Here is an 18,394-nt window from a genome sequence, read left to right on the forward strand (position 1 = left end):
CTCCCTCCCTCCCTTCCCTCCCTTCCCTCCCTCCCTCCCTCCCTCCCTTCCTCCCTTCCTCCCTTCCTCCCTTCCTCCCTTCCTCCCTTCCTTCCTTCCTTCCTTCCTTCCTTCCTTCCTTCCTTCCTTCCTCTCTCTCTCTATCTCTTTTTCTCTCTTTTGCTTTTTAGAGGGGGGAGGCAGGGCTATTGAGGCTAAGTGACTTGCCCAAGGTCACGTGGCTAGTAAATATTAAGTGTCTGAGGCTAGATTTGAACTTCGGTCCTCCCATCTCCAGGACTGGTGCGCCACCTAGCCGCCCCAAACCCATATCTTTCTGATCCAACAATCTATACATCATACCACACTGCCTTTCAATAGGATAATGACTACTATGTGAAGTGGTGTTGTTTTATTTTTTTGCATGTGATTCTCTTATTCAGGGCTCAGTTAAAAATCAGTCACAAAAATGAGAGTGTTATTCACTGGCTTACATATCTGAATAGTCCATAAGTCAGAATCACTTTAGAATAAACTCTGAGACAGCTGAGTCTCTGGAGAGAGGCAAACCTTACAAAGGGAAAATAGAAGCTTCCCTTCCTCAGAGGATCCTATTTTGATAGTTGGGGGGAGGACTTGTCAGGCCACTCTGGGGTCAGAAAGTTTGGAAGGAAGATGAAGAAATAAATCTTTAAAACTCTAGTTTTCCTCTGAAGGGAACCTTCTCCAGAGAGCCATAATAGACTGTAAGCATCAATGAACTTGACCATAGCAAGTGCCTCAGAGAAACTTTCAGAATTAAAAAACACAACAACAAAACTCCAAAGTTCAAATATAAAAAGAAAATATTGTGTGGAAGAAGTGACATAAATGCTTTTGACACTAAGCTGGAAGGTATAGCAAGGGCACTGAGCTATAGAGTTAGGATGCAAAAAGAGCTTGACAGGTCAGAAGATATGCAGAAGCTGGAAAGGTGGAACTTCATAGGGGTTAATGTGGAGGTGTGCACTTAGGTTAATGAAAGAGGGAGAGAGAGAGAGAGACAGACAGACAGAGAGAGAGAGAGAGAGAGAGAGAGAGAGAGAGAGAGAGAGAGAGAGAGAGAGAGAGAGAGGAGAAAAACAAAGAAGGAGGATGAGGGGTGGGGGGTGAGAGACAAAGAGAGAGAAACAGAGAGAGAGATGGAGAGAAAGAAGAGACAAAGAGGGAGAAAAACAGAGGGGAAGCTAGAGAGACAGGGACAGAGATAGGGAGGAGAGACAGAAAAGAGAAACAGAGAGACAGACTGGGGAAAGAGACAGATCTGTTCTAGATCCATGATCCTATGGGGGGTGGGGTGTAGATAGGACCTCTAAGGTACCTTTCAACTTTAACTCTTTGGTTACCTATTAAGGATGTTGTAGAGGGAAGCCCTGTTTTATATGGGATTTGAGGCTCTGCTTGAACAAATAAGGCCTAAAAATCCTTTCCAACTTGGACATTCTGTGAATGGATGCTTATCTTTAAATAAATGGATGGCTATGTCACGGAGCTTGAATAGTTATTTTCTATATCAGCCATGTCTACTCCTCCTTAGAAAACATAAAAATCCAGCAGGAAGGAGTAGGATTAAGTGAAAGGAAAACATTTCCATCCTCCCCATCCCCAAATGTATAGAATGATGACCAAAGATGGTTGTAGATTCTTCTTTCTCAGAGATAATTTTCAAAAAATGATTTCATTGATATCTTTTGTTTTCATTTTTCTTTCATTTCTCAGTAGTAATTTCCCACTCTCCACTTGGAAAGACATTCCAAAGAAAGAGGAAAAAACTCAGTAAAATTAACCAACACATCAATTGAGCCTAATAGCAAATATGTTGTTCTAATACCCATAGTACAGTACCTCCATCAGAGACTTTAAAATGTATCTTGGTGTAGTGCAGAGGTAGGTAGGTGCTGTAATGAATGGAGCACTGGATGTGAAGTCAGGAAGACCTGAGTTCAAATTCAGCCTCAGATAACTTCCTAGCTGTTTGATCCTGGGCAAGTCATTTAACCATTTGCCTCAGTTTCCTCATCTGTAATATAAGGATAATAAAACCTATTTCCCAGGGTTGTTGCAAAGATCCAATGAGATAGCAACTGTAAAGTGCTTAGCACAGTCTAGCAAACAGTGAGAGCTATATAAATGTTAGTTGTTGTTATTGGCTATGTGAACCTGAGCAAGTCAGTTAACCTTTTTAGACTTCAGTTTCCTCATCTTGTAAAACGAGGGGGGGGTCAGACTTAATAACTTTTAAGGTTTTTCTTCCAGCTCTAAAACAATGATTACTCTATAAACACCGGAGTAGGATGGAGGAGGTTTGAGTTCTGTGTTCTCTTGTACCTCATTTAGCCTCTGAGGCCCTCAGTTTCCTTATCTGTAAAATAGTGATGTTGGATTTAATGGTGGTTTCAGCTTCCATCCCTTGATGAGTAAGTAGGGAATACTCGCCATGTTTAACCTTCTGCTGAGATGAGCCCTGGTCTCCGCAGGCATACCGTGTGAGTGTAGCCAGCTCCGGAAGGCCATCGGTGAGATGGACAACCAGGTGGCCCAACTGACGACAGAGCTGAAATTCATTAAAAATGGTATGTTCATGTCCATGTTTCCTGCCCCCTCCCCTCTGCAATTTTCCTCCCCCCAAAGATAAAACCGCTCTTAAGTAATGTTGCTGTGTTATCCTCTTTGCTGTCTGTGTCTATTTTCTTTTTGTGGTGTGCATTAAGTTTGTTTATAGAAATGCGAGTGCTCACTTTTCAGCACTGCCCTCCCCCGCAGCTGTCGCTGGTGTGCGCGAGACAGATAATAAGATCTATCTGCTGGTGAAAGAAGAGAAAAGATACATCGATGCCCAGCTGTACTGCCATGGCAGAGGAGGGAACCTGGGCATGCCCAAGGACGAGGCCGCAAATGGTCTGCTTGCGTCTTACATCAATCAAGCTGGCCTCACTCGAGTTTTCATTGGAATTAATGACCTGGAAAGAGAGGGCACTTTCGTGTATTCCGACCGATCCCCCATGCAGACCTTTAACAAATGGCGGAATGGAGAACCCAATAATGCTTACGATGAGGAGGACTGTGTTGAGATGGTGGCCTCTGGGGGCTGGAATGATGTAGCCTGTCACATCACTATGTATTTCATCTGTGAATTTGACAAGGAGAATGTGTGAGGTGGAGGCCCCCCTATTTAATCTCAAGCAGGGTCTGGCTAAGTCACTACTCATTTATAAAGTAAAATTATTAATGCTACGGTCTCCAAGTATCCGATAACATCAGATAACATGTACAACTGTAAATATGAGAGGTATTTCCAGTATCAGTGTTTACTCTTCAAAAGGGAAGAGTTTTAGCCAATCAGGGCATCATTCATCTTGGCCTTAGAGAATGTTCTGGGTTTAGAAGGAAAAGAAAAATGTTTCTCAGGTTGCGGTTTCTGAAGTAAACTTTTAATATCTTTTTTTACTTTAGTCAAAATGTTAATTGTGTGGATGTCTCTCAGAATTGTTCCCACTACGGAAAAAAAAAGCCCTTGGCGGTCTCTAAGCTGTAAAATGGAATTTTAAAATGTTACAATAGTTACTCACAGATATTGGCAGTGGGGGCTACAGTCGAGTAGCTTCCTTCTGGTTACTGTGGAGGGGGAAAAAGAACCCTTTCTTCCTTTTGCAGAGATTACTGTCGATGGTTTGAAAATATCACTTTTTATTTCTGTATGCCTGCTGGGCTTGAATTGCCCCAAAAGGAAACAACTTTGCTGTGCTTCAAACTTGGATTTCAGGAAGAAAAAAAATTATTCCCAAAACAAATTCCTTTGAGTGAGTGTCTTTGTTCCTGTATTACCCATGTTTTTGCCCATATTGTCACACCACTCCATTGGCCCATTTTTCCTCCCCATCACATATTCTCTAGTTACAAACCAACCAACAAAACCCTTAATTTCTCTAAGAAGAAAATGAAAAAAGGAGAGAATTCTTTTCAAGGTTGGTGTTTCAGGAGATTAAATTATTCACTTCACCAGGAGGCCTTGGTAAATTATTTGACCAGGTAGTTTACCTCTTACACAAACCCTCAAAGGACAAAAGGATATTATAATTTAAAGCTGGTAAGGGCCTTAGAGATCATTTATCTAGTCCTATCATCTCAATGAATCTCAGAGAGGTGAAGGTCATTTGTCCAAGGTCACACAGACTCTAAAGCTAGGCCAAGATTTGGACATGGTCCTTTGACTCAAGATTCCATTACACCAACCAATCTCCCTTTACAATTTACTGTTTTTTTACAGGCAGCTATCATGATATAAAAGCATTTCCCTCATCAACTACTGTATTAAAATTCCTAAATTAATCATACCTTTGAGATAAGGTGCGAAAGGTGACTTTTAGAAAGCAAATATGTTATGTGGGAGGAGTAACACATGTTGTGGGCTCCCCTGATATATAATATCCCCTCCTCTCAATGCTTTTTCAGGTTTCAGATACTTTGTGGGTTAGCGTCTTCTCAGAACCACAGCTTGGGAGCTGCCCTGCCCTCCACAGCATTTGTTTGTTTGTTTTTAACAAGGCCAGAGGACACAGAAGTTCAAAGCAAAGGATATTTAGAGAGCAAAACAAATTAAATGATGAGATTTTTCTGCCTCATGCTGGGGCATCTAAGCAATAGCCAGAGCACACAAAAGTAACATGTGGGGTATATTCTTCATCACATTACCACACCATGAGTGTTGGAGGGTACCCATGCAGAGAACATATGTGACCAGTGACTATACATGGAGGAGATAGGGGATGTATGTGTGGAACATGTGTGAAGGGAACCACATGCTAGAAACACGAGTGGCCAGGGCACATACATGTAGGAATGTGTGACTGGAACAAGTCACTTCTCATTTGGCAGAGCCTTCAAAGTCCCCTAGAGTTGTCATTTGCTTTGCTGGGCAGCACATCTCTCCTCTCTGCTGGGTATTGCATAGTATCTTTTGGACCTCACATCCTTCCAGCTTTAAATCTATGTGCCTCTAATGCTCTGAGTGGCTATATAAATACATTTAGAGATGAGAACAAAGGGACTGGGGTTAGACTTGGATCCTCTGTTCTAAATTTCTGACATTATTATGCAACAAAATCCCTCTTGTTGCCTGGCACAAAATTGATGGTCTCTCTATCCTCACTTAAGGCACTATCTTGAAACGGGGTACTGAGCATTTGGAGGAGGTAGCATGATTCAGTGGAATAAATATTGACTTTAGAATTATAGGGACAGCTAAGTGGCACAGTGTATAGCGTGCCAGACCTGGAGTCTGACTCATGTACCTGAGTTCAGATCTGCCCTCAGAACCTTACTAGCTGTGTGACCCTGGACAAGTCACTTAACCCTGTTTGCCTTAGTATCCTCATCTGTAAAATGATCTAAGGAAGGAAATGGCAAACCACTCCATTATCTTTGCTAAGAAAACCCCAAATGGGTCACGAAGAGCTGGGCATGGCAAAAATGACTGAACAGCAACAGCATCTTGGAATTGTAGAACTTGGGTTCAAATTTCATCAGTGCCATTTTCTACCTATGGGACCTTGGGGAAATAATAATCTTTTGGGCCTTGATTTCCTGATTGGTCAAATGAAGAAACTGGACAAGATGTTCTTTAAGCTTCCTTTGAGTTTTGCTATTATCACAGGTAGGGGGAGGACTGATGCCCTTTGAATGAATCTTTGAGATTCTATGAGTTTAGTCCACCTAGGCTTATATTCTTTTAATATAGTTTTCCCCTCAGGAGAAAATTTAATTGCTTTGTGGATGAGCCTGATAGCCTAGCCCTGAAAGGCTGCTCTATATTTATTATCTGTCAAGTTGGAAAGGGGAGTGGTGGTCATATTTGTTCTTAATTAAGTTTCTATATTGGCAAAGCTGGCTCTGTTTAGTCTCAGGGAGCAAAGATACCCTCAGTTTTTGGTACCCTCTTCAGCTTCTTTCCTAAATCCATTCTCTATTGGTTTCTTTAGAGGATGGAACTTTAATCTACTAAAGAGAAAGTCTGTGCTTTCTCCTCATAAGGCTTAATCATGGGTGGAGGACTGAGTATTTCTCATGGCCTACCTCTCTATCTCCCTGTCTCTCTCTTCTTCCTTCGTTTTGGGGAGAGGGTGAAGTGTTAAGGAGCCATTGGATTCTGTTCCAGAAATAGGATTTATAGCTGACAGGGCCCTTAGAGATCATTTACTTTGACTTTCTCATTTTACGAATGAGGAAATTGAGGCCCAAGATCCAAAGAATATAAATGTCTTGCTAAAATCAGACAATAATGTCGCAGTTAGAATTTTGAATCAGGTCTTCCAATACTGAATCTAGTGCTTTTTCCACTCTAAACTGTGGAGGAAGGGGAAATACTCATTTATTAAGCAGGGTGTCAGGGCTTTTACAAATATTATCTTGTGATACTTGCAATAATCCTGTGAGGCAGGTGCTGTTATCACCACTTTGCAGTTGAGGAAACTGAGACAGACAGAGGTTAAGTGACTTGACTAGGGCCACACAGCTAGTAAGTTATCTAAGGCTGGATTTGAACCCAGGTCTTTCTGACTCCAAGTCGAAGGTTCTTTATTGTTTTTCTTTATTGAGAGGCAATGCTACCTCATTGCCTCTCAACTTCTTGGTCTGGAATGAATACTATAAGATAACCATAAGCCTGTGGGTAAGGATTTTTATGAGGAAGAGAATCTGCTTCCTAGGATGTGTTGGGGACAGGAGATCCCATGGGAACCCTGTTTTCAGCCCTAATTAGCTTTCACTCTGGAAGATTTCTACTGCAGGGGAAGGGAGTGAAGCTGGGCTCTGAGCAGCTGGCTAGTATGGCATAGTGGAGAGCTTGTGGTTCTGGAGCCAGAGAACCTGGGTTCACAGTCCCTCTCCAGCACTTTTTACCTGTGTCAGTCACCTTAGCCTCATCACTTGACCTCCCTAGCCCTTGGTTTTCTTATCTGTAAAATGAAGAGTTAGACTGGATGGTATGTGAGTTCTCTTCTTAGGGCTATGATTCAAACAATAGTCTGTTCTGGACTTTTAAATTTTGAAGTTTAGCCATTCAGCTTAGAACCCTAGAGAAATGGCTATGAAACTGTGGGGTTTCAGTGCTATACATTTTTAAAAGGAGTTAGGAATAGAACTGGCCATCAAGTTATAGAACCATTTTAATTGCTAGCTAGCTAACAGTGACAAAAATAGCATAATACAATACATTAAGGTTTACAAAGTGCTTTACAGATATTACCTCATTTCATCCTCACAACAACCCTGGGAGGAAAGTGGTACTATTATCCCCATTTTATAGATGAGGAAACTGAGGCAGAGAGTGGTTAAATGACTTACCAAGAGCCATTTGGCTATTGATTCTGAAACCGGATTTGAACTCAGGCATATCTTACTCGAAGACCTGCCCTTTAGCTACTGCCTCACCTAGGGACCATTTCCTGTCTTGCAATAAAGTAGATTCGTTGAGAGGTAGCATAGCTCCTTAGAAAAAATATTAGATTTGGAGGAACTATTCAAATCCTGTCCCAACTACTCACTCACTGCCTATGTGACTTTGAAAAAGTCACTCTGTCCAAAAGCATTTATTAAGCACTTACTATGTATCAGACACTAGCTGTATGACCCTGGACAAGTCACTTAATTCTGGCTGCCTCAGTTTCCTCATCTGTAAAATGAGCTGGAAAAGGAAATAGCAAACCACTCCAGGGTCTTTGCCAAGAAAATGCCAAATGGGTCATGAAGAGTTGGACATGAATGAACAACAGCAAATGTGTCAGTCACTCTGCTAAATGCTGAAGAAGCAAAGAAAGGTAAAAGATAGTTCCTGCTTTCAGGGACCTTGCAGTCTAATGGGCAAGACAATACAAACAATGGTGTACAAACAAGAAGCAAACAGGATCTGTAGAATGAGGAGTTTGCTCTAGGAAGGTTCTAAGGTCTGGACCAGCTCTAAGAATTCTCTTTAGTATATACATAGTACATATATAATAGGTTTTCTTGCCAGGTACCCTCTCCTGCCCATGGTACTACATTATGTTGCTATTTCACTTTGTATGCACTTTGTATGTATTTCACTTTGTATTTGTCTCCCTCATGCCTGGGCATAGAACCTGGCCCACAGTAGGTGTTTAATATATGCTTGTTATTTGATTAACATAGAAATGACTTCCATAACTACAAATTCTCAAAAAAGGAATCTTCATTTTAGAAAATTGTTGAAGCCTCACTTCTTTATTCTAAGGCATGGAAAAAGTGTCTCCACGCAGAAGCCTAATTCTGTATCCACTGCCTCTGAGATCCAATGACGCGGGCCCTACATTTGGAGTCAGACTTCCTGGGTTTGAAATCCTGGCTGTGAACAACATTTTCCTTCCCCTTTTTATCTCTAGTCCTCAGTTTCCTGATCTACACAACAAAGAGAGCTTGACTAGGTGATCCTCAAGACCCTTTTAGCTTTAACCAATCATTCAACAAGAATTTATTAAGCTCCTACTATGTGCCTGGTGCTAGGGTTTGTGAATTCAAAGAATGAAAGAAAAAATCCGCTTATGCAGCATGAAACCTGTGGTTTTTCTCATGCACACAAAGGATTTTCTGGTTTACAAGATGATTAGCATTAGAGTGCTTTAAATAGTCAGCTTTTCTAATGAATTTAAAATAGGATTCATTGACCCAAATTTGGTGTACTCCCAATTTAAGAACAAAAGAACATCTCTTGTGTAGAGAGGCACACCCACAGTAGAATTCTGTTCTCTAATGGAGAGGGAAGTAAGTCTAGGGAGCATTTTGGAAAGCCAGGATTTATTAGGTACTTCACTGGGGCATGACCAAAAGGCTGGCATACAAATTCTTCCAGGGCCTCACAAGGAGACGTATGGGCAATGATGGATCTGGGAGAGATAAAGGCTGTAATGGAGCTGGCCTCTGGAAATCTGCATTTCTATACTGCCATCTCGTGGACAAACCTGGGATTTATGGGAGAAATCAAAGTCCCCCATCCGCTCTCTGCTCTGCAGAAATGTCGGTCTGGAGGATGTGTTGTACATATTCAGGGAAGCTTCTCAGTTATGCTTCTCTTTACAATTCGGACGGGCAGTCCTTTAAAAGATATGGGTGTCGCACAGAGAGGACAAGGAAGGAGACACATAGAAAAGTGACAGAGATAGAGACGTTCTAATGGAGTCATTCTCCTCTCTGATTCCATTGTTTCTAGCCTGGTGGTTTTTGTCCCTGCTACTCACTGCCTGTGTGGTGCTGGGTAAGTCACTTAACTTCTCCAGCCTCAGATCTTTATCTATAACATGAGGGGGTTGGATTAGATAGCCCCTAGGTCCCGTCCAGCTGGAAATCTGTGATCCTAAAGCTTCTTGTTTGGCTGGTCCCTCTCTTGCCCTTAGCTATACTGGTGTGATCTTCATGTACCCGCTGTGTCTTTGTCTCAGGATCTGGGCTATTGCAATAGTCTCCTAACTGGTCTTTCCTCTTTCATTCTATCTCTGTACTTCACACAACAGCCAGATATATTCTTTCTATTGGGAGATCTTGTTATGAGACTGCTTTGCTTGAAAATTTGTTCAATTATTCAGCCATGGCCAACACTTTATATAAGCCTATTTGGGGTTTTCTTGGCAAAGATACTAGAATGGTTTGCCATTTCTTTCTCTAGCTCATTTTACAGATACGGAACTGAGGCAAACAGGGTAAAGTGACTTACCCAGGGTCACACAGCTAGAAAGTGTCTGAGGCCAGATCTGAACTCAAGTCTTCCTAACTCCAGGTCTGGGACTCTATTCACTCTGCCACCTAGCTGCCTATGAATCTTTAATGGTTCCCTATTGCCTCATGATTAAAATTCAGACTGACCTGGCATTCAGTAATCTGTTGCTGCCCTTCCTTTCTAGTCTTATCTCATGCTATGCTAACACCAAACTGGACTTGTCTCTGTCTCCTGAGCACAGCCTATGCTCTCTGGCCTTCAGTCCTTTTTGATGACATTTCCTCTACTACTAAGGAATGTTTTCCCTATCCTTCTTTGTCTGTTGGGTTCCTATCCATTCTTTAAAGCTCAGCTTTAAAGTACTATTTCTTCCATGAAGCCTGCCTTAATTCTCATTGTCTCAATAATAACCTCTCCCTCCACCAATCCTCCCTGCAGCACTTTGTTTCATACCTCTCAAATATACTACCCATGTATTATTCTATATTATAGTGTTTATGTTATAAACACTATAATATAGGTTTAAATCAGTATAGAAGATAGTATTTGCCACACAGATTCTGTTCAGAAAGGACTTGAGACATCTATACTTGGGGAAAGTGTGTGTATGTGTGTGTTGGGTTCATTTCTTCACAGGGAAATGAAATATCCTGGATGTATTATGATACAAGGTTTTCATCAAGACTCTTCAAAACTAATATCACAGTGGGATGGGGCTGCCAATGTTCCAGTAGTGGAAGGGCTTTTGTTTCTAAAGAGGAAGGGGTAAGAGGAAGTAAGACCTGGAAGGAGCCTGGATGATGAATTCAATTCAGTTAATTTCAATTGGCATTTTATGAAGCACCTGCTTTATTCTTAGAACTATGCTAGTATTATGTGGGAAATAAAATTATATCTAAGATAAGTTCCCAAAGAAGCTTGTCAGGAGTGACTTGTGCTCTCTACCTCCATCCACCCCTGTCTCCCTTGGTTTTGGCTTTCTAAATTCAGTTTCATTTTATTTTAATTTTTAATTTATCTCTCTCCCATGTCTCCTTCTTCCACCCACTAGAAAGTAAAGAAAACCAAATCCATTATAAATATGTATAGCTAAGCAACACAAATTCCCACATTAGCCTTGTCCAAACAAGCAAACCCAAGTATGCTTCAAACTGAACTCTCAGTCCATTGCCTTTCTATCTGGCATTTGGTAACGTTTTATCATGAGTCCTTTGGAACTGTGATTGATCATTGTGTTGATCAGAGCTCCCAAGTCTTTTAAATTTATTTGTTTTTTAAAATATTGTTATTAATTGTATAAATTTTTCTCTTGGTTCTGCTCACTTCACTTTGCCTCAGTTCATACAAGTCTTCTCAGGGTTTTTGGAAGCCATCCCCTTCATAATTTCTTATAGCACAAAAGTGTTCCATCACATACATATACTATAACTTATTCTGTCATTCCTCAACTAATGGACACCCCTTAAGTTTCCAATTATTTTTGTTTTCCTTTGAATAGCCTAGCCTCCCAGCTCCTTCACCCCCTCCACTCTGTGACCTCTGTTTCCAGTCTACTTTCACTAAGTGCAAGAGTGGTCACAACTTAGAATCCCCTGCTATACACCCCTGCTCAGTTGAATTTTAACCAAAATGCTGAAACTCATTTATAACTCTGATGGAAAGAACATTGGCTTTACAGTCACAAAACCTGGGTTCATATCCTGGCTCTGTCACTTCATTTCTGACCTGGAATAAGTCTCTTTTTTTCTCTGGGTTTCAGTTTTCTTGCCTGTAAAATGAGGAAGTTGTGCTATGGGATTTCTCAGGTCCCTTAAAGCTCTAAATAATGATAGGATAAAGTTTTCAGCAAAAGAGAAACTTCATTTTATCAGTTTGTCGGGGGTGGGGGGAGGAAACAGGGGATCATATATAGGGGTGGGTGGGAACTGATTGAAAATACTTATAGGAAACATGAAATCAGTTTATTTATTTATAATGGAGAATAAGCCATTCTAATCCAGAGATAGAATTTATTAAACATTGGCCAGGTGCCGGGCACCAAAGAATATGCCTCAGTTCTCAAGGAGTTTACATTTTATCCAGCTAACAAAAGAGCCTAGGCTAGATCGGGCACAGGATAAGTAATGGTGGCAGCTAGGTGGCCCAGTGCCAGGCCTGGAGTCAGGAAGACTTGAGTTTAAATCCTGCCTCAGATACTAGCTGTGTGACCCTGGGCAAGTCATTTAACCCCTTTTGCCCCAGTTTCTTTATAAAATGAGTTAGAGAAGGAAATGACAAACCACTCTAGTATCTCTGCTAAGAAAACCCCAAATGGGGCCATAAAGAGTCAGACATGACTGAAATGACTGAATAACAAAAAGTAAGGGTGGAATATGAAGAAGCCTATGAAGCCGGTTGTGCCTTGGGCACGAATTAGGTACTTTTCTACCTCTTGTAGGATCATAGATTTAGGACTGAAAGGGACCTTCAAGCCATCAAGACAAAACCTCTCATTTTTATAGATGAGGAAACTGGCACCTAGGAAGATTAAGTGACTTGCTCAGTCATATAGCTAGCAAGCCTCTGAGGCAGGATTTAAATCCTTGTTTTCCCCTCTCTAAATCCAGAGCCCTGTCCCTCTATCCCATGCTGTCTATCATTATCTGGGGTACCCTATTCACTCTCAAGGTGCCAGGAAACAAGGATTCTGATGAGTATTGAAAAGGAAAAGAGAGCTGGTTGATTTTCTGGCATAATTCACATAGGCTGAGGTTGAGTCTGGAGAATGAGGAAATTTCCCCTCTTGAGGAAACACAGAATACTTATGTCTGCTAGATTACCAAGTCTCTCTCCTTTCCATGAGTCTATAATCACTGATAAAATTTGGCTTTTCTTTTTGAAGACTGCATGCAGAGCCCAACTCTTTTGTTATGACAACGTTACCTTAGATGAGTTACAGTTAATTAGATCATAGCTCATCTTAAGCTGGTTACATTTTAGTCTCTGATGAGATTTGGGAAAAGGCTCGGTCTCTTGATGAGATTTGGGAAGGACCCCAGTGTAAGAGACTGCAGCAGCTTGGTGTGGTGTGGTGGAGAGAGCATTGAATTAGGAATCAAAAGTTCCTGGATTAAAACCCCACCTCTGTTATTTATAACCCTGTGACCTCCAACTAATCATGTCAGCTCTCTGGCCATTAGTTTCCTCATCTGTAAAATGAAGGTGCTGGGCTAGATGATTGTCCAGGTCCCACAGAGCTCTAAGTCCTACGATCCTTAGCAAAGAAGGTAGTGCAGCTGAGCTGCAGTGGGAAGGCAGTAGCCATAGCCAATAGCCCCAAGGAGCGCACCTGTGCCTCTCCCTTGCTAGGGCGGCTCGCAGCCAGCACGTTTCAAGCAGGGTGAAGTGGAGTTCCCACTGTGTATGTTTGGAAACAATCCCACCGCCACCCTGCCTGTGGAGAACCTCATAGGTGCTTGGAGGAAGAAACGAGAAAGAGACAGTTGTAAAGCTTGCTGTGGAACAGCAGAGCAGACAGGTGGTCAAGTGTGCATGTACTCTTCCCTTTCTATGTCCCTTAGTATGGTCCCTCTGGGTAGTGAGCATTTCCCTTGGCAGTGGTTGGCGATGGGGCCTTGCCAAGCCATTCTGCCGAGCCTTCCCAAGGTAGTCATGGAAAACACAAAAACGATCCTGTAATGTCGAAACTGTCACAAATTCATCTGATGCGGAACTGCTCAGCTGTTCCTTTTTGTGTCAAAGGTCAAGGAAATCTGATACCTAGTCCTCTCAGCAACCCATTGATTAGTCACCTCTTAGATGGGTTACATCTTAGATGACAACTTCAACCCCATTTTGTATCGCTGGTGTACATTATAGAGGTTAACATGTTGATTCAGTTCTCAAAGATGTTTTAAGTGACTTGTAGGCTCTGATGACACCATGGCACGGTGGATAGAGTCTTTCCTTTGACACATACTGGTCATGTGATCCTGGGCAAATCATTTAACCTTTCATTACTCTCTATTAGTATAAATGGAAGAGAAAGTGCTGATCTACATTGGTGTAGAAAGCTTCCCCACTGGAGTTCTGTTGAGGTTTGGCGGTTTAGGGGTGGTCAAGACCCCAAAATACCAACATGCTGGGTCCTGCCAAAAATATTCGCCTCAAGCCTTCTCTCAGACAAACTAAAACAAAGTTTATTATTGGGTAGACTCTTAAGGAACTTTGTGTTGACAAGCAGGCTAGAACACTCTAACCACAGACTGAATCTGCACTAGATTGAATCTCAGCCCTTTCATGGAGGCAAGATGGATCTTATATATAGAAAGATTGTGGGAGGGATCTAGGGGTGTCCTAGAGGAGGGGCTTGGGGAGGGTCTTAAGGAGGAGTCTAAGGAGAATCTAGCCACAACTAAAGAAAGACTCCAAGAATGGGATTAAGGGAGGGAAGTAGCTGAAAGCTACCTGGAGATGACAGACAATGGAGGGCTAGGCTAGTTTAAGGGTAACAGATTTGGGCCTAGCTATAATGAAAGGTTTATAGCCTCAGGAAAATGCCTCATCTGGTGGGAAGATTCAAGAGAGTTCCTAGAGCCTAAACCCCATCAATTCCTTATACCACTGAAATCAGGTCTATTTCAACCTACCATCTTATATGTACAAATCATACAAATCACTATGCTAGGTCATGGGCCTACAAAGACAAAAATGAAAAAATTCTTGCCATCTAAGTTTATTGGTGTCAGATTTTAAGGGTTCTTCCTATTAGTTTGGCTATTAATCGACTAAAATAAAATTTAAATTTGTCAGACATTTGTTAATTTAATTTAATTCAATTCAACAAATATTTATCAAGGGCCTACTATGTACAAGGCATTATACTAGATTCTATAGATAGCAGAGCAAAGAAGTAGTCCTTACCCTTAAAGAGCTTCCATTCTACTGGGCAGGGGTACAATGTGTAAAAAGAGAAGTCAGCTCATGGTGATTGAAGAGGGGAGTGGAGATCTAAAAAGACTTCTGGCAGGAAGTGGCAACTGAGATGAACTTTGAAAGAAGCTAAAGATCTGAAGAGATAGAAGTGAGGGGATTCTCCATTTAAATCTTTGTAAAGTAACTGATCCCCAGGTTTGGCAAAAAGCAGATAGGCCCATTTAGCTGGGTTGTAGAGTGCATGAATGGGGGATAGGGATTAGATCTGTGATTTTCATTGGTGAGGAGATAAGGTAATTCCCTCTACTAGTGCAAGTTGGCACCTTCTCTGTGACAAATAGTCATAAAAAGTTCCCCAGAGCATTGAGAAGTTAAATGACTTGCAGAATCAGGTGGCCAGTCAGTATCAGAAGCAGGAAGGTGATGCTCCATCTCCTGCTTCCAAGGCAGACATTTTGCCCACTCTTTGGTACCATCTCTTCTATCTCCAACTAACGAAATCCCACGTGTTCTTTAGGGGAGCATTGTGAAACAAGTCTGGAAGGATGGGTTGGACGCCCTCCCTCATGAAGGAGTTTGCATTTTATGCTAGAGACAATAAAAAGCAGTGGAGTATTCTCCAGCAGGGAATGAGATGCTTAGAACTATGCTTTTGGGAGATGATTTTGACAGTTGTGTGTAGGATAGAACAGAGGAGAGAAAGTAGAAGGGCCTCTAATTAGGAGGATATTACAATATCCAGGCAAGATGTGATGAGTTATGGAGTTGGGTGGGCCACTAGGGGGGATGGAGAAAAGGGAATGAACAGGAAAGACGTTGTTGAGGTGGAATTGAAGTAACCAATTGGGGTGAGGGGCATCAAGGAAGGTGAAGAATGCCAACTTTGGGCTGTAGGCATATACCAGCTCTTAATCTCTTTAGATCCCTCCCCCCTCTATCCTGTGTACCTTGGCCTATGTCTCATCTAGTCCAGGTTCTGTTCTGTGCTAGGAAATAGCTAGCTAATCTCTTCATTAAATTCAGACTAATGTGTTAATGGTTGTTAAAGTGTTAGTATGTGGATCCTTTTTAGAAATGTGTGTGTGTGTTAGTAAAAACTTTCTAGAAATTTTAGCTCCAAGAAATGATTCTAATGAGAAGAGTTGGAATTTTACATCCAATAGCAAATGATAGGAATACTTGAGTATGTTTTAGGGGCCCTAGAAGCACCATCTAATTGAACACCATAGGCCACAGTCTATTCTGACTTTTAGTAGGATTGGTCTGGGACAGGGGTGGGGAACCTGTGACCTTGAGCCATGTATGGCCCTCTAGTCCTCAAGTGCTGCCCTTTGACTGAATACAAACTTCACAGAACAAATCCTTTGTGAAGTTTGGATTCAGTCAAAGGGCAGAACTGGAAGACCTAGAGGGCCACATGTGGCCTCAAGGCTACAGGTTCCCCACCCCTGGTCTGGGATATCCCAGTAAGACTTTGCACAAACACTAGCAGCATGGTGTAACGTGAAAAAAGTAGTGAACCAAGAGGTCTTGGAGTATATATATATAGTGTTATAATATAGTGGAATATATAATGGAAAGAATAATAGATTTGAAGTTAGAAACTTGGCTCTGCCACTTAATATGTGATCCTGGGAAAGTTACTTAGCTTCTCTGGGCCTCAGTTTCCTTATCTGTAAAATGTTGGTGTTGTATTAAATGGTCTCAGATGTTTCTTCCAGCTTTAGAGATATGATCCTATGACTACATGGCCTTTAAGTTCCCTTTGCACTTTAAATCTGTAGTTTCTGACTAGGGGTCAGGGAGACCTGAATCTAAATTCAGTTTTACTATTAACTTCCTGTGTGGCTGTGGATTAAGTCACTTCTACTTTCAGGGCTTAAATTATTCCATCTATAAAATGAAAGGGTTGAACTGTATAATCTCTGAGGGTCCTTTTAGTTCCAATATTTGATTACTCTTATTAGTTGCCTGAGGGTTATTTGGGCAACTAGCCTGGTAGTCTGCAGGGTGGCCCCATGCTTTTCTGGGGATGGTTGGCACTTAGTTGCCAAGCTCCATCCTCACTCCAACCCCTTGTGACATCACTCAGGACATCATTAACCACCAGAAAGCCTTGGCCTCTTCAGTCAGACTCTTACAAGTTCTGTCCCAGCTGGCACCCTGACATCATGGGATCTTGCCTGGCCTTTTGGGGGAAAGATTAATCAACCCTGAATCTATGATTCTCTACTCTTGGTGCCAGGTTAGATTGCCGCCTGAGTCAGCCTCGCACACTGCTTTTTTATTTTGGTGACCATTGCCAACATAGTAAGGCCACAACAGGAGAAATATTTCAACTAAGCAATGAGCATTTGCATATCTGAAAGGTATGTGTATACCCTGGTTATCTTTTACTCACTTGAAAATACCTGCAGATGGCTCTGGGTTGTGACAGATTTGGGCTCTGGAGGAGATAGGTGTGATTGTATAAAAAGCTTGAAAGACATAATTTCTGGGTAATTAAGCATTTTATTAATTATGCTGGTGAGTAATTAGTGAAAGGATGGTCATTTGGCCTTCTCTCCTAAACCAAAGACAGAGCATGGTGGCTTATATGCTCTTGGAGGAGTGAGTGTTCCCTGATGACAATCAATTCTGATTGGTTAACAATTAATGATGAATGAATGAATATTTTAATGAAAGTCTAGTCTATTCTAATGAGGAGCTGGGGAACTTGACTTGTTACTCTTACTCCCAGACCACCCCTAATCTTGGGCAATATAGACAAAGGATTCCTTCCCCCTCCCCCCAAGCTGGAGTAGAATACAATAGGTCAAAATTCATCCCATAAAAGTCTTTGTAAAGTTTTTCTAGTTGGGTGGGGCAACAACTCCACCTAGATAAAATGGTCTAGGTGGGGTAAATTTTTGACCAAGGTGAGAGATCTAGACTTGGAAGACATAGGAAAAAGTTGGATCTCCCCAGTACTTGGTTATTTAACAATCGTTTCTCTTGTAGGACATACTATACATGAGGCCATCCAACCATTATTCTCCCCAGCTTATAACTTATCAGTGCTTTCCCTTTGCCATGAGTAATTTTAGTGACCGTCTCATCTCAGAGGTAATTTGTTTCTGGGAAAACTTGGTAACTTTCCCATTAGAAATCCCGTTTTAAAATTTTGAAAGGGAATATAATGAATTAATTTGTTTATTCGACATCTTCCATGAGGTTTTCCTAAATTCCTTATTATGTCTTATAGGTGACTTTGAATTCTCAAAAACTAGAGCTGGTCTTAAAAAATTGGGTAGGCTACAAGTACAAACCAAGTGAAAGACTGTGTGAAGGATATATCTATTGGACAGCAGAAAAAACAATGAATGGCTCTGGAGTGAAAGAGCCTGGGTTCAAATCTCACCTCTGATACTAATAAGCTACCTGTATGATTTGGGGCGATTCACTTAACCTCCATGGACCTCAGTTTCTTCATCTGTAAAATGACTACATCTAAGGTTCCTTCTAGCTTTAACTCTATGATCCCCACATGGCCCCAAGGTGATGAATTTTTCAATTACAGAAATGCATGAAGACCATTTCCTGAGGTGAGGGTCATCTAACCCCATTGGGAGTAGTACTAAGAGGTGGGTTGGTTTGGAAGGAGAAACCCACATTCAGATTCGGCGCCTGAGTACTGAAATACTTAATTTTTACTGAGCATCTATTATGTATGAGGCCCTTTTCTAGGTGCTAAGGGGGAAT

At 41.5% G+C, this 18,394-nt stretch overlaps 1 protein-coding gene across 2 annotated transcripts in view; it reads left to right on the forward strand.

Annotated features, from left to right (window-relative positions):
* COLEC11 (collectin subfamily member 11) overlaps positions 1-3,809 on the forward strand; it is a 67,887-nt gene extending 64,078 nt beyond the window's left edge. The window contains exons 6-7 of one of the 2 annotated variants that reach the window (XM_069064765.1): positions 2,496-2,591; positions 2,764-3,809. In XM_069064765.1, the coding sequence (XP_068920866.1) occupies positions 2,496-2,591; positions 2,764-3,173 (506 nt within the window). In that variant the 3' untranslated portion in view covers positions 3,174-3,809. The remainder of the gene's footprint in view (positions 1-2,495; positions 2,592-2,763) is intronic. The other variant, XM_069064766.1, reaches the window with a different exon arrangement.
* Positions 3,810-18,394: the final 14,585 nt, after the last annotated feature.

The sequence above is a fragment of the Petaurus breviceps genome, unplaced genomic scaffold (genome assembly GCF_028583685.1).
Source record: "Petaurus breviceps papuanus isolate PSGF00001 unplaced genomic scaffold, PetGlider_PUasm1.0 90644, whole genome shotgun sequence".
Taxonomy (NCBI): Eukaryota; Metazoa; Chordata; class Mammalia; order Diprotodontia; family Petauridae; genus Petaurus; species Petaurus breviceps.